A 25994-nucleotide genomic window follows, 5' to 3' on the forward strand; every position below is an offset into this window, starting at 1 on the left:
AAAAGTGCGCTTGTAAGACCGCTGCGCAAATACGGTGTGACAAAAAGTATTGCAATGACCACTATTTTATTCTCTAGGGTGTTAGAAAAAAATATATATAATGTTTGGGGGTTTTAAGTAATTTTCTAGCAGAAAAAACTGTTTTAGTCTTGCAAACACCAAATCTGAAAAACACCTAAGGTCTTTAAGTGGTTAAGGTCACTTAGCCTTGTTTCCACGTCAGAGGTATGGCTCTTTTGGCCACTATTTTTCCATGAAGACCACTTATACCCAGATTGATCCAGACAGCAGATGGGTGTACCTGGGTCTCACCAGTTCTGTGCTGATGGCACTGCTGGACATCTTCCTGAAATCGAATAAAAGTAAGCATGATGGGCCAGATCCACAAAAACGGGCGTATATTTAGGCGGGCGTAGCGCATCCAATATGCGCTACGCCGCCGAAAAAATCAGAGTGGCTCCTAGGGTATCCACAAAGAACTTGCTCCCATATGCGGGCCGACGTAATGTAAATCTGCCGGCGTAAGCCCGCGTTATTCAAAGTAGGCTTGGAGTGGGCGTGTTGTATGGTAATCTGGTATGACCCCACGTAATTGCCGCTTTTTACGAACGGCGCATGCGCCATCCGTGGACATATCCCAGTGCGCATAAGCGTAATCACGTCGCAAATAGTCAATGCTTTCGACGTGAACGTAACTTACGCAAAGCCCTATTCGCTAACGATTTATGCAAACGACGTAAAATTCGACGCTGTCCCGACGTCCATACCTAACATTGCGTACACCTCATAGAGCCAGGGGTAACGTTACGCTGAAAAAAGCCTTACGTAAATGACGTAAAAAAATGCGCCGGCCGGACGTACGTTTGAGAATCGGCGTAACTAGCTAATTTGCATACTCTACGCGGTAATCAACGGAAGCGCCACCTAGCGGCCATCGTAAATATGCACCTAAGATCCGACGGCGTACTAAGACGTACGTCAGTCGGAACTAGCCCACATTCAGGCGTATCTTGTTTTGTGGATACAAAACAAAGATACGATGGCGCATCGTAGAACTTACACCGCTGTAAGTTCTTTGTGGATCTGGCCCGATGTGTCTTTCACCTGCTGCATTAAGTTTCCTAGGCTGACCACTGCGTCTACGGTCCACAACGTTGCCCGTTTCTTTGTGCTTCTGTCTGCTTTGACACTTTTGCTTGGGAGAGACCTTGCCGATGCAGTATAACTACCTTGTGTCTTGTTGCTGTGCTCAGTCTTGCCATGGTGCTATGACCTGTGACATGAAACGGTCTTCCACCAACTCACCTTCGTAGCAGTTTGGCTGTTCCTCACCCAGTTTTAAGCCTCCAACACAGCTGTTTCTGTTTCAGGTAATGACTCTGTTTCAACCTCCATATGAAATTGATAATTAGAACCAGGGCTGTGGAGTCGGAGTCGAGGAGTCGGGGGAAATTTTGGGTACCTGGAGTCGGAGTCGGCAAACAATGCACTGACTCCGACTCCTACTGAATTTAGATTGGAATAAAAAAAAAAAGCAAGTTTAAATGTCCCAATTCACAAAAAGTTATAATTAATGACTTCTCTACTGTAAGAATAAAGACCAATGCATGCAGTGCCTCACGTAACCGCAAAACGAACACGTTAAGTGACCGTGAAGAAGCGCGCTTTTCATGTGCTTCACTATATGGCACGCAACGCACAATTAGGAGCTGCAATACTTATACTTTCCATAGTGTTGTGTTCTGCTTTTACAGGGAACGCATGTAAGAGAACCAGTAAGTGTCCAAATAAAAAAATTCCAACAGGAGTTTTATAAAGCACTAAAAGAAGTTGAAAAGTATGATCGCTCATCAAAACTTACTGTTGAAGAAGCCATCCTTGTTTATCCAGAGATCGTTAGTGATGTGGCCAGAATAGTTACTGCAATGCCACCCACCCAAGTCAGTGTCGAAAGATTATTTTCAGCCCTAAAAATAATAAAGTCTGACTTAAGAGCCTCTATGAAAGAGGATCTGGCAGAGGCAATTCTCTTCCTTAGAACTCTACATTGAATTGATTTGCATTTGCTAAGCCTAGAACTACATTTCAAGATTAATATAAACCATTTCTAGGTTTTACAGATTTTGTTTTTGGTTCATTATAGATAAGCTTGTTTTTGTTCTAAAACAACCAAATAATGTGGTTTGTATTTTTGAACTGGTAAAGATCCTGTTCCTGATGTTTATGCCTGCTGCTACTATCCAGTCACTTAATGGTTTTCATTGTGTTTGTCTTTTGCTTAAACTGTGCAATACAGTAGACTGTTGGCTTCCCAGCCAGTAGTCTTGTGGTAGGTTGCGTTTCTTTCCCTCAAGGAATGTATAAAATACATTTGCATATTAATACAGAGGAGTCGGAAGTACATAAAACTGAGGAGTCGGAACATTTATCTACCGACTCCACAGCCCTGATTAGAACCTGCTTGGTATAATTGATTAATCATATACCTCACTCTAATCCTACAAATTCCCAGACTTTGTGCAAATGTATAAAGTGTACAAGTGTAAGAATTGTTGCTTGTTTGAAGCCAAAGGAGTAAATGGATTAAAATCAACAATTAGCAGATATATTTTAGACGTCATTCTTACTTTACAGCATTTCTTCACACCTGCCTAAAACTTTTGCACAGTACCATATATGTTTACTGTTTCACCTGCCGAAAGAATTTGCAATTCAACACATTCCCCACTGCACAGCCAGGCAAGTGATCCACATAGCTCTTTTGTATAGTCTACAAAATAGGGGATAGAGTTATGGCATTTTTATTTGTATTACTAGTAATGGCGGCAATCAGTGATTTTTAGCGGGACTGCGAAACTGCGGCGGACAGATTGGACACCTGATATTTTTGATACTTTTTTGGGGGAACCAGTGACATTATTAAAGTAATCAGTGCTAAAAATATGCACTGTTATGCCGTGTACACACGATCAGGCTTTTGCCCGGCCAAATCACATTAGAATTCCATCGGAATTCCATCAGAGAAAAATAGAACATGTTCTATATCTAAACTCCGATGGAATTCATCGGAATTTCCGATAATAAAACTCTGATGGGACTACACACGGTCGGAATTTCCGATGGAAAAAGTCTGTCTGACTTTTCCCATCGGAAATTCCGATCGTGTGTATGCGGTATTATTGTACTAATGACACTGGCAGAGAAGAGGTTAACATCAAAGGCGATTAAGGGGTTAAAGCAGGGGTTCACCCATAACACTTTTCACCCTTAGCTTCATGCGCATCCATCGCGTCACGAGTAGCCAAAAGAAGCCGAACGTCGGTGCGCATGCGCAGTATAGAGCCGCACCGACGTTCGGCTTCTTTCGGCTACTAGTGACGCGATGGATGCGACCGTCGGAAGCCTCTCGGAAGACTGTCAATCAAGAAGGAACGCCCGCTCCCGAAGACCCATACCCGGAAGCGGCGGAGAAGATGCATCTCGAAAACGGTAAGTACTGCTCATATTTTAAAACAACTAGCCGCTTTCCCTAGACAAAATGAGCATCCATCTAAGGGGAAAAGTTGTTTTATGGGTGAACTCCCGCTTTAAATGTGTTCCCTCAGTGTGTTTTCTAACTGTAGGGGGGGCTGTGTGACTGGGGAAACACACAGATCTGTCTTCCTGCTTAGCAGAAAGGCAGGATCTGTGTGATCTCCCCTGTCAGAATGGAGATTTGCCTTGTTTACACAGGCAGATCCCATTCTGTCACTGCGGGGAACGATCGCCTGACTGGCTCCCCCGCTGGCCAATGGGAGAGCATGCGCGCCCTCAAAAGCAAGTTTTCCGCATCGACGTACATCTGTGGCGATTTGCGTGCCATCTTGCTGCAGTACAACGATGGCGGCTAGTCGGTAAGTGGATAAAAATCCTGTAGCAGGTACACCAGTAAACATTCATGTATTTTAAATTTGTATTTAAAGGATGCAATCAGGATTAGTCAAAGAATAAATAAGTATCTACTTTCTGGCAAAGCCCATGTATGCTGCATAGCAGATTGGTGACCAGGTTTTGTTTGAAACATGACTGCCAAGACATCCTCTGCAGCTTGGCATGTTTGCCTGATAGCCCTATAGGCGGATTCCCAGAAACCAATTACAACCCTTAAGGCAGGACAACCCTTGGCACACGCCAAGCTTTATGCACTAAAAGTTGGGCCTGCGCCTTTTTTTTTTCCCAACGCACCATACTAATAGTTGCCATGCTCCCGGCTACAAGAATATAGCTCAGACTGTCTCACTGACATATTAAGAATAACTTCTCTTAATACACTTAGATACAGTCAGAGTCGCATTTTACGCCAATGAAGTGCTACTATCGCTAGAGGTAGGTATTGGCAAAAAAAAACACAAGGCCGTATCTGTCTGAGCTAATGGCGCGCCACATCTACCGGGAAACCTCTTGCCATTGGATGTTTTCCATGTCTTTTAGAGCAAGCCCATCTGTTATCTTTCCGTCCCAAAGCTATTATAAATTAAATACTGCTTCTCTGCCGCGTGCATTTTCTGGTGTTGGGCGAGATGCGATTTCTGCGCAAAGCATTTTCCACACTCGGGACACGAGACTGGCATCACCCCCCGATGCTTCCTAATGTGATAAAAGTGGGATGACCGCCACTGGAAACACTTGCCGCACTCGGAGCACCGATACTTCTTCTCGCCGGTGTGCATGCGCTGGTGCTCGACGAGGACCGATTTCCGCAGAAAACACTTCCCACATTCGGTGCAGGAGAAAAGTTTTTCCTTGGAGTGCAACCTCTGGTGTCTGAGCAGGTTTGACTTCTTGGAAAACGCCTTCCTGCACAGGAGGCATGCGTGCGGCTTCGACTGTGAGTGGTTCTTCTGGTGCTTCAGGAGGCTGGACTCCTCGAAGAAAGATTTCCCACACTGCACACATGAAAACTCCTTCTTGACGGTGAGAAGTTTGTCCGGGCTCAAGGCAGTAGGTTTTGGGTTAATGTCATCATCGAATGTAGAAACTGGACACTGATCCTCTACTTTGTATGTCCTCTGAGCTGGCAATGGGTTTGTGTCCTCTCTTAGGGGTCGGTGTCCCTCTACTTGGTACATCCTCTGGTGTGACACCGGGTTTGCTCCCTCACTTGGATATGTTTTCTGAGCTGGCAATGGGTTTGCATCTTCACTGAGGGATTGGTGTCCCTCTGCTTTGTATGTCCTCTGGTGTGGCACTGGGTTTTCTCCCTCATTGAAGTACATCCTATCAGGTGGCACAGGGTTAGCTCCCTCACTGAAGTACATCCTCTGAGGTAGCAATGGATTTGCTTCTTCCCTGAGGGGTCGGTGTCCCTCTACTTTGTATATCCTCTGGGCTGGCACCAGTTTTTCTCCCTCACTAAGGTCCATCCCCTGAGGTGGCAACATCTTTGCTTCCACACTGAGGGGTCGGTGTCCTTCTACTTTGTATGTCCCCTGGCGTGGCACTAGATTTGACCCCTTATCAGGGTACATCCTGCGGGGTGACACACAGTTTGATCTTTCACTCAGCAGTTTGCCATGCTCGAGTGTTTCATCCCCTATATGGGCTGTAAAATTATTGTACGTCCTCTGTGGTGCCACCGGATTTGCTACCTCAGTGCGGTATGGTCTCTTTGGTGGCATTGGGTTTGATCCCTTATTGAGGGGTTTGGCACGCACAGGGCTAAGGAGTTGCTCGTTCCCTATATGGACTGAGGTAGTCGGATCTGGCATAGCTGTGAAGGAGCCAACATGGGCAACAGGAACAGATGACAGATATAAACATGGAAGGACAGGATTGGGCTTAGGTAAAATGGGAACAACTCTCTGAGGATCTGCTGTGAGGTTACCACCTCGCCGTCTCCCTCTGTTACCTCTGTTGCATCGTCCATCTGAAACAAACACACGAGAAGGAAGGATTATATATTTAAACTTTTTTTACGCATAGCTTCAAGAAATAAACCCCAGCTGGTGTCAAGAATGATTTTGTCAGTTTTTAGTTGTCAGAAACAGAAAGCATGAAACAGGTTCCGTGGCTACCTGCCTTGGCATGTTTGCACATGTGGATGAGCCAGCTAAAAACTATACTCCTCCCCTTCATTGAAAATCATATTGCCAAAGCAAAGCATAGGTCCAGCTGTTAATACACCCACCTTTGTGTCTTCTCTGATGGTAAAACAATGTTGATCTCCACTGGAAACACTTTCCGCACTCAGAACACGAATAGGTTTTCTCCCCTTTGTGCATGCGCTCATGTTCCACAAAGCTGGACTTTCGCAAGAAACACTTCCCGCACTCCGAGCACGAGTATGACTTCCCTTCCGTGTGCATCCTCTGGTGTCTGGCCAGGTTTGCTTTCTTACCAAATGTTTTCCCGCACTCAGAGCAGGAGTATGGCTTCTCCTGGGAGTGGGCCCCGTGGTGTGACATTAGTTGAGCAGTGTCCAGAAAATGCTGACCAGACTCTGAGAGCATTTCACGTGTGTGTTCTGTAGGATAGGTGACCAACTGGGAGTGATCAGGGAAGCCCCCCCCATTGATGGAGGGATCAGACAGCAGGTGTGTACCATGAAGAAGTGGATGGAGATTTGGAGCAATGGGGTTTTCTCCCAAAGAGCTAGCTGTGGTATTAGCATCATCTCCTAGGATAACGGGTAGGCTCTCTGTATGGCAACTTTTGTATCGTCCATCTAGAAGAGGTAGGAAATGTAGGGGACGATATTTTAGTCTTGAACACAAAAGTGTGCAATCACTACTTATCCTGTAGAATATTATATCTAAGCGTTGTCATAATTAGGGGGATTCAGCCACCAGCTCAGCAAGACAAAGCTCCCACTACACCCAATGGTCTCTTTCCTAACCATAGTACACCCACCTCATTTCCGAGAATTGACAGAAACAATGAGATGACCCCTCTTGTACACATGACTATCCTTCCTTATTCCTGTATAGTTAAAAAGAAAAAAAAAAAAAAAGAGAGAAGAGCAATGGAGGCCTCCGGCACCCATCTGGCTTTACACCTTTACTAAGAATACCTTCATCTGCCTGTTTCTTTCCCCACCATCTTCCCCAAATACCAGGACCACAGTCATAACCTCCACATTCTTGTCTGGCACATACCCTCCACTGTCCCCTGTCATAACCTCTGGACTTCTCCACTGAATATACTGCCCACTGTCATACCCCCCTACTCTCCTCTCCTGAATATACTGACCACTGTCCTAACCTCTGCACTTCTCTCCAGAACATACTGCCCACCACAATACCCTCCATACTCCTCTCCTGCACATGCTGCCCATAGTCATACTCTCCACTGCCCCGTCATAACCTCTGCACTTCTCTTCTGAACATACTGCCCATCGTCAAGCCTTCCACTCTCCTCTTCTGAACATACTGCCCACCATCATACCCTCCACTATCCTCTCCTGAATATACTGTCCGCTGTCATAACCTCTGCACTTCTCTTCCGAACATACTGCCCACCCTTATACCTTCCACTCATCTCTCGTGAGCATACTGCCCACCGTCATACTCTCAACCCTCCTCTCCTGAATATACTGACAGCTGTCATAACCTCTGCACTTCTCTCCTGAACATGCTGTCCACCATCATATCCTCCATATTCCTCTCCTGAACATACTGTCCACGGTCATAACCTCTGAACTTCTCTCCTGAATATACTGCCCACCGTCATACCTCCTATTCTCCTCTCCTGAATATGCTGGCCGCTGTCATAACCTCTGCATTTTTCTCCAGAACATACTGCCCACCGTCATACTCTCAACCCTCCTCTCCTGAATATACTGACAGCTGTCATAACCTCTGCATTTCTCTTCAGAACATACTGCCCACCGCCGTACCCTCCACACTCCTCTCCTGCACATACTGCCCATCGTCATACTCTTCACTCTCCTCTCCCGAACATAATGACCGTTGTCATAAGTTCTGCACTTCTTTTCTGCACATACTGCCCACTGTCATACCCTCTACTCATCTGCATAAACAACCTGCCCCCCATAACCACTAGGACACTTCCTCTTGGCTCTTTGCAATATCCCTCACTTCACTTCTGTAAAGGGAACACTTTTAATAGATAAACTATATGGAGCAAGCACTATAAACTATTATACAAAAATTAGGGTCATTTGATTCTGCCATTCTGTACCCTATTCCAAAAGATGCAACTTAGGGGATCACTGAAGAGTCTATGGTTGGCAACATGGGATGTAGTCACATGACACACAGAGGTACTATGATGCCAATCAAACTTTGTGAACTGAGGAGGCATCAGAGAGGTGCTGATGTCACTAGCAGGTTCCTTTGTTCAATGCACACTCTGAGCCTTGGTGGCACAGAAGGTAGCGGAGTCTTTGACATCTTATTACAGCGCCACACTGCTACATCTCATAGCAACTGTTATCACATGCCAAGTTTCAATTATGATCCCAAAAATCTCAAGAACACCAATAACAGAGGAATAAGGAAAAAGATTAGCCATGTTAACTCAGGTGAGGAGTTTCTATAGAGAAATGTATTGACTTCTTTTCTGGATACAGTGTTAATTACTCACCTATAGTGATCTCTGGAGGAAGTTCCTCCCCCTCCTCACACGGCTCACCACCCATCACATACGGCTCTTCTGTTTCCAAACCTTCAACTTTAACAAGTACCAGGTTTTCATCCTGGTTGAGGCATAAACAACTCTTAAACCTATAAGATTTAGGAAAATGACAACTATGGAATGCAAATTGATTCTATGAAATGAAATCGCACTTACTTGATAATCATAATTGATATCCTGGCAAAGGTCTACAGAATCCGCTGTGATCTTCTCATGGTCCTGTGTGGAGTCCCGGGAATACAGAGGACGGGGACATCTCTCTGGGGGATTTCTGTTACTGGATCTATCTGTAGGAAACACACAATGACTGAATAGATTGTTTCTATGGGCCAGATTCACAAAGAGATACGACGGTGTATCTACAGATACACCATCGTATCTCTGACTTACACTGGTCCTATCTATGCGCCTGATTCATAGAATCAGTTACGCATAGATAGGGCTAAGATCTGACAGTGTTACAATGTGTTACACTGTCGGATCTTTTTTTCAATTTAAAAATGGCGCCGGGGGCGTTCCCGCTGATTTACGATAAATAATATGTAAATCAGCGAGATACGCAAATTCACGAACGTACGCGGACCCGTCGCAGTGTTCTTACGTCGTTTCCGTAGCGGTTTTCCGTCGTATACTTACCCCTTCTTTTATCAGGCGCAGCCAATGTTAAGTATAGCCGGCGTTCCCGCGTCGAATTTGAATTTTCCTACGTCGTTTGCGTACGCCGATTCACGAACATGCGTGTCGCAAGTCCCGCTCACGTCGCAACCACTGACGTCCTAGTGACGTCAGTGGGAGCAATGCACGCCGGGAAATTCCCCGGACGGCGCCTGCGCATTTAAATCGGCGCGGGAACGCGCCTGATTTAAATAGTACACTCCCCTAGCCGCGGAATTTGAATTCCGCCGGGGGATTTAGGATCCGCCGTCGCAAGTTTGGAGGTAAGTTGTTTGTGAATTAGCCACTTGCCTCCTAAACTTGCGGGAGCGGATCTTAATTCACGTAGAACGAGCGGATCTATAGATCCGCTGCGCTACGTGAATCTGGCCCAATGTCTTTATATCAGAGGATGTGTATCTAGGGGGATCCTCAATACTCTTCTCTCCTTTACAAGAAATGAAAGTCTCCTCTTACCCGGAGATGTGAGGGGCGGCCGCTTCTCCATCATGACGTCCTTGTAGAGATCCTTGTGTCCTTCTATATACTCCCACTCCTCCATGGAGAAATAGACAGTGACATCCTCACACCTTATAGGAACCTGACAAACACAATGATACCGTCACTAGACACCCTTGTCTGTTACTGGATAATATCTCAGAATTCCCGGCACCGCTCACCTCTCCCGTCATTAGCTCAATTATCTTCTGAATGACTTCTAGAATCTTCTTGTCCTTCTCTTTCTCAGGTGTTGGGGAGAGAGGCAATGGCTTCCTGATACACCTCTGGTTCTTGCTCCATCTTACTAATGTTTGGGGACAGTTGCTAGGTGTCGTATGTTGTTTTATCCCTTTCTTTACCGGTTCATAGTCCTGCAATGAAAGAAATGCAACACATTTTTATGTTGGGGATTTTATTTGCAAAGCCAACAATGATTATTAACAGAGATTTATACCAATAAATAACTTTTAGAGATCTAATGAATGTGATTCATAGAAATTAAAGGGGTTGTAAAGATACATTTAAAAAAAATAAAAATAACAAACATGTCTATACTTGCCTACACTTGCAATGGAATCGCACAGAGCGGGCAGGAACCTACTCTTTTTGGGTCCCCCGTTGTCGCTCCTTGCCTCTCCTGTATGGCAAGTGCCCCCATGGGAAGCTGCTTCCCATGAGGGGCACTTGTGCGTGCTTGCATCGGAGTCCCTCTGCTGTGTCCATTGACACAGACAGCGAGACTCGTCACTTTCTCGTCACTGGCAGCTGATTGACAGTCAGACCTGAAAGTCAGGGGAGAAGAGATCTGCAGATGTACACGGCACTGGATAAAATGAGGTCTCAGGTAAGTAAAGGGGGGCTGAGGGGGCAATCCTATCACCTAAACATTTTATTACCTTAATGCACAATTAGGGCCAGATTCTCAGTGGAGATACGACGGTGTATCTCCAGATACGCCGTCGTATCTCTGCGTTGTGCCGTCGTATCTATGCGCCTGATTCTTAGAATCAGTTACGCATAGATATCTATTAGATCCGACAGGCGTAAGTCTCTTACGCCGTCGGATCGTAACTGCATATTTACGCGTCGAAATATGTAAATCAGCTAGATATGCGAATTCACGAACGTACGCCATGCCGACGCAGTAAAGTTACGCCGTTTACGTTAGGCTTTTCCCGACGCATAGTTACCCCTGCTATATGGTGGCGTAAGTGCGGCGTACCAATGTTAAGTATGGCCGTCGTTCCCGCAACAAAATTTGAAAATTTTACATCGTTTGCGTAAGTCGTCCGTGAATGGGGCTGGATGTAATTTACGTTCACGTCAAAACCAATACGTCCTTGCGGCGTATTAGGAGCAATGCACACTGGGAGATTTCCACGGACAGAGCATGCGCCGTTCGTGAAAAACGTCAATCACGTCGGGTCACAGAACATTTACATAAAACATGCCCACCTGATCCAAATCTGAATTAGGCGGGCTTACGCCAGCCGATTTACGCTACACCGCCGTAACTTACGGAGCAAGTCCTTTGAGAATACAGCAATTGCCCGTCTAAGTTGCGGAGGCGTAACGTAAATCAGATACGTTACGCCGCCGCAAAGATACGCCGCTGGATGAGAATCTGGCCCTTAGACTTTACAATCCCTGTAAGTACTAGCCAAGTCACACCAACAGTCCTAAACTCCCTCACCTCTCTTGTCAGTTCTGTACTTTCTTTATATAAATAAGGCTAATGTCATGTGACCTCCCATAATCCTCTTCACCTTTCCGGTCAGGTCTGTATTTTATTATAGAGACAAGAGTGATGTCATGTGACCTCCCAGAATCCTCCTCACCTCTCCGGTCAGGTCTGTATTTTATTAATAGTGACAAGTGTGATATCATGTGACCTCCCAGAATCCTCCTCACCTCTCCAGTCAGCAGGTAGATGATCTCCAGGGTGAGATGTAATATCCTTTCAGTCATGTAACTCCGCTCCATCTCCATCTTACAACAATTGGATTATTATGGCATACTTCTTTCATATAAATGGCTTCAGTTAGACCTGTAAAAAATAAATGTAATTTGAAATACCTGATAAGAAGAGAAAATCAAACACATTTGTACTGGGGTGACCTTTGGCAAAAGAAGAAGGGGGGATACAACTCAAGTGATCTTACTATGTCAAGAAAAATCGTAAGAGATTGAGCCAGTTTTCCAAAAGCAGAACCTCTACCTCCATCATCCTGTCATCTGTCTGCACAAGAGCCCCTAAACGTCATCCCCAACTTCCTTACACTATCTCTATATCCACAATACAAGACTATTTTTGTTTTTAGATTCAGGAAAGATAAGGGAAGGGTCAGAACCCTTGCCAGGTTTTCTTTTGCGGTCTGTGTCCCCACTAGGGAGATTTCCCTTTACTTCCTGGCATGGAGATACAAAGACGTAAAAGAAAATCTCTCCAAACTGAGCGTAAAAGACTACTCAGGACAGTTCTCACCGCTACAGGTGTCTCTGTTGAGGGGACATTTTTTATATTAACTAGGGTTGTCCCGATACCACTTTTTTTAGGACCGAGTACGAGTACCAATACTTTTTTCATGTACTCGCCGATACCGAATACCGATACTTTTTTTAAATGTGTCCCCAAATGCAGCCATGTCCCCCCACATATGCAGCCATGTCCCCCCACATATATCCAGCCATGTCCCCCCACATATGCAGCCATGTCCCCCCACAAATGCACCAATGTCCCCCCACATATTGCAGCCATGTCCCCCCACATATATCCAGCCATGTCCCCCCACATATATCCAGCCATGTCCCCCCACATATATCCAGCCATGTCCCCCCACATATTGCAGCCATGTCCCCCCATATATTGCAGCCATGTCCCCCATACCTAGTAGATGATGATGATGATGATGATGCCGCCGCTGCTGCGTTAATCAGCGTGCATTACAGCGCGCATTACATGCAGCTTTCGTTTGAATAGTTGTAATCCCAGCCGCGCCGTGTATAGACACTCCCCCTTTCTCGGGATTGGACAGATCAGTCCAATCCCGAGCAAGGGGGAGTGTCTATACACGGCGCGGCGGGGATTACAACTATTCAAACGAAAGCTGCCTGTAATGTTTCCCGCACGCTGATTAACACGGCAGCGGTGCAAGTATTCTATTCAGGCATCGGGGGCATTTGCGGGAGTACAAGTACTCCCGCAAATACTCGGTATCGGTCCCGATACCGGTATCGATATCGGGACAACCCTAGTATTAACCCCCGCTGATGGACGAAAAAGGGTTAATAATGCCCGCAATACGCCTCTGCAGAGGCACATTGACGGTGGTATTACCGCGGTTTCCCATTGTTTTCAATGGGAAGGAGCATTATACACGCCGCTCCTCTCACCTCATCAAAGATGCTGCTTGCTGGAGATTTATTTTTCTCCGGCCAGCGCATCGCCTCAGTGTGAAAGCCCTCGAGCTTTCACATTGAGAATGCAGTGCAGGAGTATTTCAGGCGCTATTTAGGAGTTATTTTTAGCGCTAAACCGCCTGAAAAACTCCTCAGTGTGAGAGGGAACACATTTAACCCTTTGATCGCCCCAATGTTAACCTCTTCCCTCCCGTGTCATTAGTACAATAACACTGCATATTTTTAGCACTGATTACTGTAATAATGTCGCTGGCTCTCAAAAAAAGTGTCAAAAAATGTCAGTTAGGTGTCTGATCTGTCTGCCGAAATGTCGCAGTCCCGCTAAAAATTACTGATCGCCGCCATTACTAGTAAAAATAAATATATAATAAAAATGACATAAATCGATCAACTATTTTGCAGACGCTATAACTTTTGTGCAAACCGATCAATTTACGATTATTGGGAGTTTTTTTAACCAAAAATATGCAGAATACATATAAGCCTAAACCAATGAATATTTATAAATATATATATATATTTTTTTTGGATATGTATCATGGCAGAAAGTAAAACATTTTTGTTTTTTCAAAATTGTTGATCTTTGTTTATAGCAGGGATGTCCCGATACCGACCATTTCCCAAGTACTTGTACTCAGGGGGAAATGCTCCGATGCTTCACCCGATACCTGGGCAGTCAGGTATTGGGTGGTGGGGGGAGTTACAAGTCTTCTCCATGCCGCTCTCCCCCCGTGCTGTCTTCTCCCCCTCCGTGCCGCTCTCCCCCCGTGCTGTCTTCTCCCCCTCCGTGCCGCTCTCCCGCCATGCTGTATTGTCCCCCTCTGTGACGCTCTCCCGCCATGCTATATTGTCCCCCTCCGTGCCGCTCTTCCCCCGTGCTGTCTTCTCCCCCTCCGTGCCGCTCTCCCCCCGTGCTGTCGTGCTGTATTGTCCCCCTCCGTGACGCTTTCCCACCGTGCTATATTGTCCCCCTCCGTGCCGCTCTCCCGCCTTGCTGTATTGTCCCCCTCCGTGCCGCTCTTCCCCCGTGCTGTCTTGTCCCCCTCCGTGCCGCTCTTCCCCCATGCTGTCTTGTCCCCCTCCGTACCGCTGTCCCGCCGTGCTGTATTGTCCCCCTCCGTGCCACTCTTCCCCTGTGCTGTCTTGTCCCCCTTCGTGCCGCTCTCCCCCCATGCTGTCTTGTCCCCCTTTGTGCTGCTCTCCCCCCATGCTGTCTTGTCCCCCTTCGTGCCGCTCTCCCCCCGTGCTGTCTTGTCCCCCTTCGTGCCGCTCTCCCCCCATGCTGTCTTGTCCCCCTTCGTGCCGCTCTCCCCCCGTGCTGTCTTGTCCCCCTCCGTGCCGCTCTCCCCCCGTGCTGTCTTGTCCCGCTCCGCTCTCCCCCGTGCTGTCTTGTCCCCCTCCGTGCTGCTCTCCCCCCGTGCTGTCTTCTCCCCCTCTGTGCTGTATTGTCCCCCTCCGTGACGCTCTCCCGCCATGCTATATTGTCCCCCTCTGTGCCACTCTTCCCCCGTGCCGCTCTCCCCCCCGTGCTGTCTTCTCCCCCTCCGTGCCGCTCTCCCGCCATGCTATATTGTCCCCCTCCGTGCCGCTCTCCCCCTGTGCCGTCTTGCCCACCTCCGTGCCGCTCTCCCCCCGTGCTGTCTTGTCCACCTGGGGAGCGATCCGAGACGACGGCGCGGCTATTCGTTTCTAGCCGCCCCCTCGCGATCGCTCCCCGGAGCTGAAGAACGGGGAGAGCCGTATGTAAACACGGCTTCCCCGTGCTTCACTGTGGCGATGTATCGATCGTGTGATCCCTTTTATAGGGAGACTCGATCGATGACGTCAGTCCTACAGCCACACCCCCCTACAGTTGTAAACACACACTAGGTGAACCCTAACTCCTACAGCGCCCCCTGTGGTTAACTCCCAAACTGCAACTGTCATTTTCACAATAAACAATGCAATTTAAATGCATTTTTTGCTGTGAAAATGACAATGGTCCCAAAAATGTGTCAAAATTGTCCGAAGTGTCCGCCATAATGTCGCAGTCACGAAAAAAAAACGCTGATCGCCGCCATTAGTAGTAAAAAAAAAAAAAAACTATCCCCTATTTTGTAAACGCTATAAATTTTGCGCAAACCAACCGATAAATGATTATTGCGATTTTTTTTACCAAAAATAGGTAGAAGAATACGTATCGGCCTAAACTGAGGAAAAAAAATGTTTTTTATATGTTTTTGGGGGATATTTATTATAGCAAAAAGTTAAAAATATTGCATTTTTTTCAAAATTGTCGCTTTATTTTTGTTTATAGCGCAAAAAATAAAAACCGCAGAGGTGATCAAATACCACCAAAAGAAAGCGCCATTTGTGGGGAAAAGGGACGCCAATTTTGTTTAGGAGCCACGTCGCACGACCGCGCAATTGTCTGTTAAAGCGACGCAGTGCCGAATTGTAAAAACCCCTTGGGTCATTTAGCAGCCTATTGGTCCGGTCCTTAAGTGGTTAAAGCGACGCAGTGCCGAATCGCAAAAAATGGCCCGGTCATTAAGGGCTCAAATCCTTTCGGGGCTGAAGTGGTTAAGTATTGAGGTAATCATGGACTCCAAACTTCTTTAGTAAATGAGCCATTTGGCTTCTCATAGCAACTAGTGGACACAGGAGACACTATGAATGGTTGGCATGGGTAACTTCTCCAGTTAGGTGGGGGTAACCCACTGCTATTCCTCTCTGCCTGCCCTTCGCCCCTCCTCCTCCTTTGTAACATTTAATAACAGTCCCCATTCTCCTCATCACTCCAACACTCACCTACAACAGTAACTCAGCTCGAACGGAAGTCTGAAGCCTCTTCACTATCACTTCCGGTCTGATCAGACCTTTCACTTCCGGGAGGGAGAGAGCTGAGTCTCTGGTCGGTCACTGGAGCCGACCTGCGCCCTCTGCTGGCAGGCCCGTAGCTTTGCGCGGATTGGCTATTTACGGACTTCTGGAGTTAGAGCAGGGGAGTGGCGGCCATTTTGTTGTAGCACACACTACGCGGACATAACAGAACCAGACCTTTTTTTATTCACATTCTTTTTTATTTTTTTACACCTGGGGCAACCTCAGCATCTCTAGCTAAATCAGTATATGGATAAAGGCTTCATATAAAGGGAAAATAAACTGTACAGGTTTTCAAAAGCAGCAACTAAACTGTGAGATCGGCACAGCAAATAAACAAAATTAAAAGTAGAGCTGCACAAAATGTACATGAAATAAAATTCAAACAATGAAGAAAAATGAAGAGAGAATGTCCTACTGAAAAAAATAAAATAAAAAACACTAATAGTAATACACTTGTGTGACTTGGTTTAATTAGAGAGGAAGTTCACAAGCTGCCCATGAGAAAGAAAGGAGAGAAAATCAGGGAGGTAACTGTGACAAACTCAGGTATCAGATCCCTGCCCTCCTCACCGACTCGTGACAAAAGACTGGCCAATCTCACACCGCCCTGTCACTTGCGTAACAATGGCACTCTCAGCTGTACCCGGCACAAAGATTTCCCAGCTTGCGGGGGCCCAGTCTAGATGCCAGCAGCCTGAGAATGATTGTGACTGGGTTAAGTTAGTTAGCAATTAACTCCAAACTGCCACCACATAGCTTTTGGGTCTATCAACCCTTGAGAAGATTAGCAAGAACAGCAAGTCCTTTATTAAAAAAAAAAATAAAAGATTCCAGCGGTGTTAATCCACTCTCGGTCTCCGCTCCAACGCTGTCGGTATCCTGCGATGGGTGATCTCCTCCACGGGGTCCAGCAATGAGTTGATCTCCTCTTCAACCAGGTCCAGGATCCAACAATGAGATGTCCGCAGCGCAGCACATCCTGTCTCCACCGGAGACACCCCGGGAATGATGCGGCGGGAGCCAGTGACAGCTCTTAGCTAGCTGAGGGTGGGGCCACCCGTCACGTGACCCCCACTCCCCCTCTGACGCAAGGGAAAACCCAGGCTTTCCCTGTGATGTGCGGGTGACCCCGCCCCCCTCTGATGTAACGCAGGTTTCCTGTTGCATCAGAGGGGGGTGGGGTCACCCGCACGTCACTGGGAAAGTCTGGGTTTCGCCTTGCGTCCGAAGGGGACGGGGGTCACGTGACGGGTGGCCCCGCCCTCAGCTACATAAGAGCTGTCACTGGCTCCCGACGCATCATTCCCGGGGTGTCTCCGATGGAGACTGGATGCGCTGCGGACATCTCATCGTTGGATCCTGGACCCGGATGAAGAGGAGATCATCTCATCGCTGGACCCCGGAGAGGAGATCACCCATCGCAGGATACCGACAGCGTTGGAGCGGAGACCGAGAGTGGATTAACACCGCTGGAATCTTTTTTTAATTTAAATTTTTTTATTTTTAAAAAAGGACTTTCCCAATGGTGTCTGTGTTTTTTTTTTACAATTTGTTACACTTTCTTTGTAAAATGGTAGGGTACAATGTACCCCATTACCAATTCACATGGGGGGGGCGGGATCTGGGGGGTCCTCTTTGATAAAGGGGTCTTCCAGATTCCGATAAGGCAAGGGTTGTGGGAATGAGGCCCTTGTCCCCATCAACATAGGGACATGGTGCTTTGAGGGGTCACAGACCCCCAAAGCATCCTCCAAAGTTGAGGGCATGTGGCCTGGAATGGTTCAGGAGGGGGGAGCGCTCTCTCGTCCCCCCCTCTTTTTTGCTACAGCCTGCCAGGTTGCATGCTCGGATAAAGGGTCTGGTATGGATTTTTGGGGGGAACTTCACGCCATTTTTTTTTACTTGACGCAGGGTTCCACTTAATATCCATTCCAGACCTGAAGGGCCTGGTAATTGAATTTGTGGGAACCCCTACGCATTTTTTTTTTATCAATGACTTTTCTCTGTATTGCTGGGAGCCGACAATTCATTATAGCCGCAATTTTTAAATCACTTTTTTTCCTTCAGAGATGACATTTTGTGCAGGGACAGTTCTAAGCATGGGAAACAAGTGCTACTTCACAGGCATACTATACACCCCCCTAGGTACGAAATTTAAAGGAATATTTCACTTTTATTGTTTCACTTTAAGCATTATTAAAATCACTGCTCCCGAAAAAAATGTAGTTTTTAAAACTTTTTTTGCATTTATACATGTCCCCTGGGGCAGGACCCAGGTCCCCAAACACTTTTGAGGACAATAACTTGCATATTAGCCTTTAAAATTAGCACTTTAGATTTTAAACGTTCGAGTCCCATAGACTTTAACGGGGTTCTAAAGTTCACACAAACTTTTGGTCTGTTCGCAGGTTCTGATGCGAACCGAATGGGGGGAGGGGGGGTTTCGGCTCATCCCAACTTGCCAACAGTCAGGGATTGCTTGGGACAGTCATGGAAAACAGATTAATGTCCCGGACAGAATCCCAAAAATCAGCCTCTGTCACAGACAGCGGTGCTAGTGAGTGAGGTCGGAGTTCAGGTGCTGCTAGACGGGGTGCCAAGAAACAGAGCAGCAGAACATTGATTGCCAGTCTACCCCTCCCCCTATCTCCTCCCCCAGCAGTTTAGATCAGATGCTCTCATTACAAGTCACTTTGACTGAACAACACCCAAGAAGGCGGAGTCTGCAAGGCTTGCACTGCAGACACTGTCGGATCTTAAGGATGCAATTCTAGGCCGGCCGCTAGGTGGCAAGGCCATTGCGGCCGGCGTAGAATATGCAAATGAAGACTTACGACGATCCCCGAACGTCCCGAACGGCCCGTCGATCTAAATCTACGTTGTTTCCGTCAAATTACGTCGCGTAAAACTAGGGCTGAGTTTGACTAAGCCATGGTAAGTATGGCCGTCGTTCCCGTGTCGAAATTTAAAACTCCACGTTGTTTGCGTAAGACGTCCGTGAATGGCGCTGGACGCCATTTACGTTAATGTCTAAGCAAATGACGTCGGTGCGACGTCAGTTAGCGCAATGCACGTCGGGTAATTTACCCGACGGAGCATGCACAGTACGTCAGGCGCGGGAGCGGGAAGAAGAAGAAGAAGAAGAAGAAGAAGAAGAAGAAGAAGAAGAAGAAGAAGAAGAAGAAGAAGAAGAAGAAGAAGAAGAAGAAGAAGAAGAAGAAGAAGAAGAAGAAGAAGAAGAAGAAGAAGAAGAAGAAGAAGAAGAAGAAGAAGAAGAAGAAGAAGAAGAAGAAGAAGAAGAAGAAGAAGAAGAAGAAGAAGAAGAAGAAGAAGAAGAAGAAGAAGAAGAAGAAGAAGAAGAAGAAGAAGAAGAAGAAGAAGAAGAAGAAGAAGAAGAAGAAGAAGAAGAAGAAGAAGAAGAAGAAGAAGAAGAAGAAGAAGAAGAAGAAGAAGAAGAAGAAGAAGAAGAAGAAGAAGAAGAAGAAGAAGAAGAAGAAGAAGAAGAAGAAGAAGAAGAAGAAGAAGAAGAAGAAGAAGAAGAAGAAGAAGAAGAAGAAGAAGAAGAAGAAGAAGAAGAAGAAGAAGAAGAAGAAGAAGAAGAAGAAGAAGAAGAAGAAGAAGAAGAAGAAGAAGAAGAAGAAGAAGAAGAAGAAGAAGAAGAAGAAGAAGAAGAAGAAGAAGAAGAAGAAGAAGAAGAAGAAGAAGAAGAAGAAGAAGAAGAAGAAGAAGAAGAAGAAGAAGAAGAAGAAGAAGAAGAAGAAGAAGAAGAAGAAGAAGAAGAAGAAGAAGAAGAAGAAGAAGAAGAAGAAGAAGAAGAAGAAGAAGAAGAAGAAGAAGAAGAAGAAGAAGAAGAAGAAGAAGAAGAAGAAGAAGAAGAAGAAGAAGAAGAAGAAGAAGAAGAAGAAGAAGAAGAAGAAGAAGAAGAAGAAGAAGAAGAAGAAGAAGAAGAAGAAGAAGAAGAAGAAGAAGAAGAAGAAGAAGAAGAAGAAGAAGAAGAAGAAGAAGAAGAAGAAGAAGAAGAAGAAGAAGAAGAAGAAGAAGAAGAAGAAGAAGAAGAAGAAGAAGAAGAAGAAGAAGAAGAAGAAGAAGAAGAAGAAGAAGAAGAAGAAGAAGAAGAAGAAGAAGAAGAAGAAGAAGAAGAAGAAGAAGAAGAAGAAGAAGAAGAAGAAGAAGAAGAAGAAGAAGAAGAAGAAGAAGAAGAAGAAGAAGAAGAAGAAGAAGAAGAAGAAGAAGAAGAAGAAGAAGAAGAAGAAGAAGAAGAAGAAGAAGAAGAAGAAGAAGAAGAAGAAGAAGAAGAAGAAGAAGAAGAAGAAGAAGAAGAAGAAGAAGAAGAAGAAGAAGAAGAAGAAGAAGAAGAAGAAGAAGAAGAAGAAGAAGAAGAAGAAGAAGAAGAAGAAGAAGAAGAAGAAGAAGAAGAAGAAGAAGAAGAAGAAGAAGAAGAAGAAGAAGAAGAAGAAGAAGAAGAAGAAGAAGAAGAAGAAGAAGAAGAAGAAGAAGAAGAAGAAGAAGAAGAAGAAGAAGAAGAAGAAGAAGAAGAAGAAGAAGAAGAAGAAGAAGAAGAAGAAACAATTCTGCTCAATTCTGTACCCTATTCCCATGGACTTTGCATCAACTTACTAGACAATTTAAGTAGCGGTGCTCTTTTTTACTTTTTTGTTTTTTACTTCCCATTAGGCCGCTTGTGCCAGTACCTAGGGCAACAGGGTTCCTCAACACAAAATTCACAAACAGAATATTTTTTTTCCTTCTTCTGGCCACTTCTTGACATTTGCAGCTACATTGAGCAAGCTAAGTAAAAGAGGAAATGGGTGCATGGAACGTTGAGGGGAGTCACAAGACTCAACCGTTCAGGAGACACTGAACCATATCTCCTTTCTCTTGCTTAGTCTTGAGCACAATTGATTAGTTGTCCCACATATGAATGCCCCCTTCAGTAGCCAAGTTTTTTTAACCTCCTGAGACCCGCGCTATAGCCGAATGACGGCTACAGCGCGGATCTGAATATCCAACTGGACGTCAATTGACGTCCGCCCCTTTGGGCGTTCCCCGCGCACGCTCCAGAGCGTGCAGCGAGGAACTTCTGTGTTGGCCGTGTCCCTTGGACACAGCCAATTACAGATCGCCGCGAATGGCCAATCAGAGTGGCCGTTTGCGATGCGATCTGTGCGGCCAATGAGAGATGATCTCATATGTAAACATATGAGATCCATGAGATCATCTCTCATTGCTGGCTCACACAGAGACAGCGTCCTGTCTCTGGAGAGGAGACCGATCTGTGTCTCTTGTACATAGGGACATAGATCGGTCACCCCCCCAGTCACCCCCTTCCCCCACCTACAGTTAGAACACTATATAGGGAACATATTTAACCCCTTCCTCACCCCCTAGTGTTAACCCCTTCAATGCCAGTCACATTTATACAGTAATTAGTGCATATTTATAGCACTGATCGCAGTATAAATGTGAATGGCGCCAAAAATGTGTCAAAAGTGTCCGATGTGTCCGCCATAACGTCGCAGTCGCAATAAAAATCGCAGATCGCTGCCATTTCTAGTTAAAAAAAAAATAATAAAAAATAATAATTCTGTCCCCTATTTTGTAGGCGGTATAACTTTTGCGCTTATTGCGATTTTTTTTTTTCACCAAAAATATGTAGAAAAATACGTATCGGCCTAAACTGAGAAAAAAAAATGTGTTTTTTTTAATTGGCATATTTATTATAGCAACAAGTAAAAAATATTGTATTTTTTTTCAAAATTGTCGCACTTTTTGGTTTATAGCGCAAAAAATAAAAACCGCACAGGCGATCAAATACCACCAAAAGAAAGCTCTACTTGTGGGGAAAAAAGGACGTCAATTTTGTTTGGGAGCCACGTCGCACGACCGCGCAATTGTCTGTTAAAGCGATGCAGTGCCGGAAGCTGAAATTTCACCTGGGCAGGAGGGGGGTATATGTGCCCAGTAAGCAAGTGGTTAATCGTCACAGTACACAATGGACCAAGCTTTTACAAGGGTGTGCTATTATTCATTATTCCAGCATATCTGGAACGAGAGGAAATGCTAATTACAGCTTTGACAACCGGAGCTTAACTGAATCATTAATTTACTAACTTTTGCAGTACAGACTTTCTCCACTAGACTTCTGCTGAGGTTTTCACATTAGTCCCCGCCCCTGAGGAGCTTATATTGTAATGGGTGAAAGTAAATTTAACTGACACTGTGGATTAAAACTAGGGAACCGGATAATAATAGAACAACAAAAAAACTCCATGCAGTGACCCTGATGTGAATTGAAACTAGGAGCTGCTGATATCATACAGTAAAATCTTGGATTACGAGCATAATTTGTTCCAGAAACATGCTTGTAATCCAAAGCACTTGTATATCAAAGCAAATTTCCCCATAAGAAATAATGGAAACTCAAGTGATTCGTTCCACAACCATTTATTCATAGGTCTTTCAGTTTATAGTCTATATAAAAAGATTATAGCAATGTGACAAGGTTGTGTAACCATAAAAATTAGGGTTGTCCCGATAACACTTTTTTAGGACTGAGTACGATTACCGATACTTTTTTTCAAGTACTCGCCGATACCGAATACCGATACTTTTTTTTAAATGTGTCCCCAAATGCAGCCATGTCCCCCCACAAATGCAGCCATGTCCCCCCCATATATGCAGCCATGTCCCCCCCATATATGCAGCCATGTCCCCCCCATATCCAGCCATGTCCCCCCCATATCCAGCCATGTCTCCCCCATATGCAGCCATGTCCCCCCCATATGCAGCCATGTCCCCCCCCCATATGCAGCCATGTCCTCCCCATATCCAGCCATGTCCCCCCATATGCAGCCATGTCCCCCCATATGCAGCCATGTCCCCCCATATCCAGCCATATCCCCCCATATGCAGCCATGTACCCCCCCATATGCAGCCATGTCCCCCCCCCATATGCAGCCATGTCTCTCCCCATATCCAGCCATGTCCCCCCCATATATGCAGCCATGTCCTCCCCATATCCAGCCATGTCCCCCTATATGCAGCCATGTCCCCCCATATCCAGCCATGACCCCCCCCATATCCAGCCATGTCCCCCCCCATATGCAGCCATGTCCCCCCCCCCCCATATGCAGCCATGTCCCCCCCCAAAAAAGCAGCCATGTCCCCCTTACCGTACATGCTGCCGCATCCCCGCTGCCGCGCGGCATCCCTGCTTGGTTAATACACGCAGGGAACATTACAGCTTTGAATAGCTGTAGTCTCTCGCGCCGTGCTGCGTATAGACACTCCCCCTTGCTCGGGATTGGACAGTTCACCCGAGCAAGGGGGAGTGTCTATACGCAGCGCGGTGGGAAAGACTACAGCTATTCAAATGAATGCTGTAATGTTCCCCGCCCGTATTAACCAAGCGGGGATGCGGTGGGGATGCGGCGGGATTCGTTCGGCGGCGGCGGCGGGGGGGGGGGGTGGGGGAGTATTCTATTTTGGTATCGGGGGTGTTTGCGGGAGTACGAGTACTCCCGCAAATACTCGGAATCGGTCCCGATACCGATACTAGTATCGGTATCGGGACAACCCTAATAAAAATGTCCATCCACAAATGGAAGCCTCCCCAATGGGATTAGAAGCAAAATTCAGCAGGAGCTACAGAGCATAAAAAAGAAGAGAGGCACCTATAAGTGTAGCAATATGTTGCTAAATGTTGTACTTTCATTAAATGTAACCATATTGCTACACTAGAGGCTCCTCTCTTCTCTTTTATACTCAGTTGTGACATGACGCTACTTGTATATCAAGACATCGCTTGTATATCAAGTCAAAATCTATTAAAAAAAAATTGCTTGTCTTGCAAAACGCTCTCAAACCAAGTTACTCTCAAACCAAGGTTTTACTGTATTTATTATATTGCGATGAAAAGCACAGACCCGAAATTAAAGCACAGCCTTCTGAATGCAATTAAAGGGCCTCCTATCCTCCCAGATGATTAGGTTCCTGCGCACATTCTCCAAACGGGTTACCATATGATAAGGATTTCCTTTATCAGAACATAACTATGTCTTCATCTTCTGTGTTTCCTAAGGTGAAGCAGTAGGGACGGTTTCCACGTATAACACGCCCCACACTCTGTACATGAATAAGGCTTCTCCCCTGTGTGCAGTCTGTGGTGTCGAACAAGGTTGGACCTCTTGGAAAAACACTTCCCGCACTCTGAGCATGAATACGGCTTCTCCCCCGTGTGAGTCCTCTGATGGGTCACCAGATGGGACTTCACATTGAAACATTTCCCACAGTATGAACAAGAAAAGGGTTTTTCTCCCGTGTGAATCCTCTGGTGTATGATCAGATGCGAGTTCTGCATGAAACATTTCCCACACTGGGAACAAGAATACAGCTTCCTGGCTGGATGTCTATTTTGGTGTTCCACCAGTCTTCTATGTTGGATAAAATCATTGCCACCCCCAGAATAGAGGAACACTTCACCCCCGTTGTGGGCTGTATGATGGGTGATGGGGTGTGATGATGTGGGAAGGTACCCCATATGCGACGAGAGATTTGATGATAAATATATACTGGGAGGTATGGGGTGGGGATTTGGAATGACAAGGTTTTCTCCCGAGGAACTGGATGTCATGTCATTGTCTTCTATTTCAGCATACTGAGCCAATGGAAGATAGTTCTGTGTGTTACTTGTCTTGTATCGTCCATCTGAAAGAAAAGAAGGAACTCAAGAGGCGAGAGACTCCGAAATGCATGTTTTGTCATCTAGGTCTAGTACTGGAAGAGCGCGCTGATCCCTGGGTGTGGGCAAAAGTGCCTTTAACGGTACAAAAACAAGTGTGACTGCTACTGCATGGGTCAGTGCACCCAAACTAATAATTCAGTGTTTGGTAGATACCGGAGGGTTAAACCAACCGACCATTTTTATCTGGAGAGTTAAACTTACCAACTACTCATATCTTCCTAGGTCTGTATGCCCGCTGTATTCATTGTAAGGGTTTACATCCTCCCTGTGCAGAGTTCCCGGGTCTGCACACCTGATGTGCCCATTATCCCTGTGCTGAGTTATTAGGTCTGTACACCTGCTGTGCCCATTATACCTACCATCCGTGCATTAAGTTCCTGAGTTTATACATCTGGTGTACCAAATATAAGGGTCTCCCATTGTCCCTACACTGCATTTCTCAGTCTGTACACCTGCTGTGACCATTACAAGGGGACTGCACCATCCCTGTGCTGAGTTCCTGAGTCTGCACACTTGATGTGCCCATTATGAGGGGTTACCGTCTACTGACAGAGGAGGGGGGTAGAAGGAGAGATTGCTGTAGAAGAATCTGGGACTCTTCTCTGGATTTAGTGTTTATTACTCACCTGTGCTGATCTCTGGAAGAATTTCCTCCTCCTTACAGGGCTCATCACCCATTTCATATGGTTCTTCCTCATTGGAATCATCAACTTTAATTACAATCAGGTTTTTACCCTAAATGAGATATACAAAAATAAAATAAAACTTTTTTTTTTTTTTTTTAATTGCCCAATTTCTGGACTGAGATAAAGGAAAACTATTGATTTGCAGGATCACAGCACCTTCACAATGCATAGGTTTTAACCAACCAGTTAAGAGAGCATAGATATACCTAATGACAGCAGCCAACATACCTCATAACGGTAACTAATACTGTGGCAAACATCTACAGAATCCTGTGAATCCATGTTGAAATCTTCCTCCAATGGATCCTGGGAATACAGAGGACGTCTCTCTGGGGGATTTCTGTTACTGGATCCATCTGTAGGAAACACACACTGACTGAATACATTGTTTCTATGTCTTTATATCAGGGGATGTGTATCTAGGAGGATCCTCAATACTCTTCTCTCCTTTACAAGAAATGAAAGTCTCCTCTTACCCGGTGATGTGAGGG

At 45.8% G+C, this 25994-nt stretch overlaps 2 protein-coding genes across 2 annotated transcripts; both read right to left on the reverse strand.

The window, feature by feature from the left end:
• Positions 1-3938: 3938 nt before the first annotated feature.
• LOC120909342 (zinc finger protein 84-like) lies at positions 3939-25994 on the reverse strand. The gene is made up of 5 exons (XM_040321098.1): positions 25980-25994; positions 8791-8921; positions 8584-8695; positions 6167-6703; positions 3939-5905 (listed from the first exon to the last, which is right to left on the reverse strand). Exons 3-5 carry the CDS (start codon positions 8636-8638, stop codon positions 4485-4487), a joined length of 2013 nt encoding a protein of 670 aa, XP_040177032.1. The 5' UTR covers positions 8639-8695; positions 8791-8921; positions 25980-25994; the 3' UTR covers positions 3939-4484.
• LOC120909343 (oocyte zinc finger protein XlCOF29-like) lies at positions 9818-16098 on the reverse strand. The gene is made up of 3 exons (XM_040321099.1): positions 16000-16098; positions 11701-11836; positions 9818-10160 (listed from the first exon to the last, which is right to left on the reverse strand). The coding sequence occupies exons 2-3, from the start codon at positions 11776-11778 to the stop codon at positions 9873-9875; spliced, it is 366 nt and encodes a 121-aa protein (XP_040177033.1). The 5' UTR covers positions 11779-11836; positions 16000-16098; the 3' UTR covers positions 9818-9872.

Source organism: Rana temporaria, chromosome 8, assembly GCF_905171775.1.
Source record: "Rana temporaria chromosome 8, aRanTem1.1, whole genome shotgun sequence".
In the NCBI taxonomy this organism is placed as follows: Eukaryota; Metazoa; Chordata; class Amphibia; order Anura; family Ranidae; genus Rana; species Rana temporaria.

Coding starts and splice junctions, on each gene's coding strand:
- LOC120909342 (XM_040321098.1), bottom strand. CDS start 8,638: ATGGGTGGTGAGCCGTGTGAGGAGGGGGAGGAACTTCCTCCAGAGATC. Junction 6,704..8,583: donor TCCTCCAGAGATCACTATAG/GTGAGTAATTAA, acceptor TACCTCTTCTAG/ATGGACGATACAAAAGTTGC. Junction 5,906..6,166: donor CCATCAGAGAAGACACAAAG/GTGGGTGTATTA, acceptor TGTTTGTTTCAG/ATGGACGATGCAACAGAGGT.
- LOC120909343 (XM_040321099.1), bottom strand. CDS start 11,778: ATGGAGATGGAGCGGAGTTACATGACTGAAAGGATATTACATCTCACC. Junction 10,161..11,700: donor TCTACCTGCTGACTGGAGAG/GTGAGGAGGATT, acceptor CTTTCATTGCAG/GACTATGAACCGGTAAAGAA.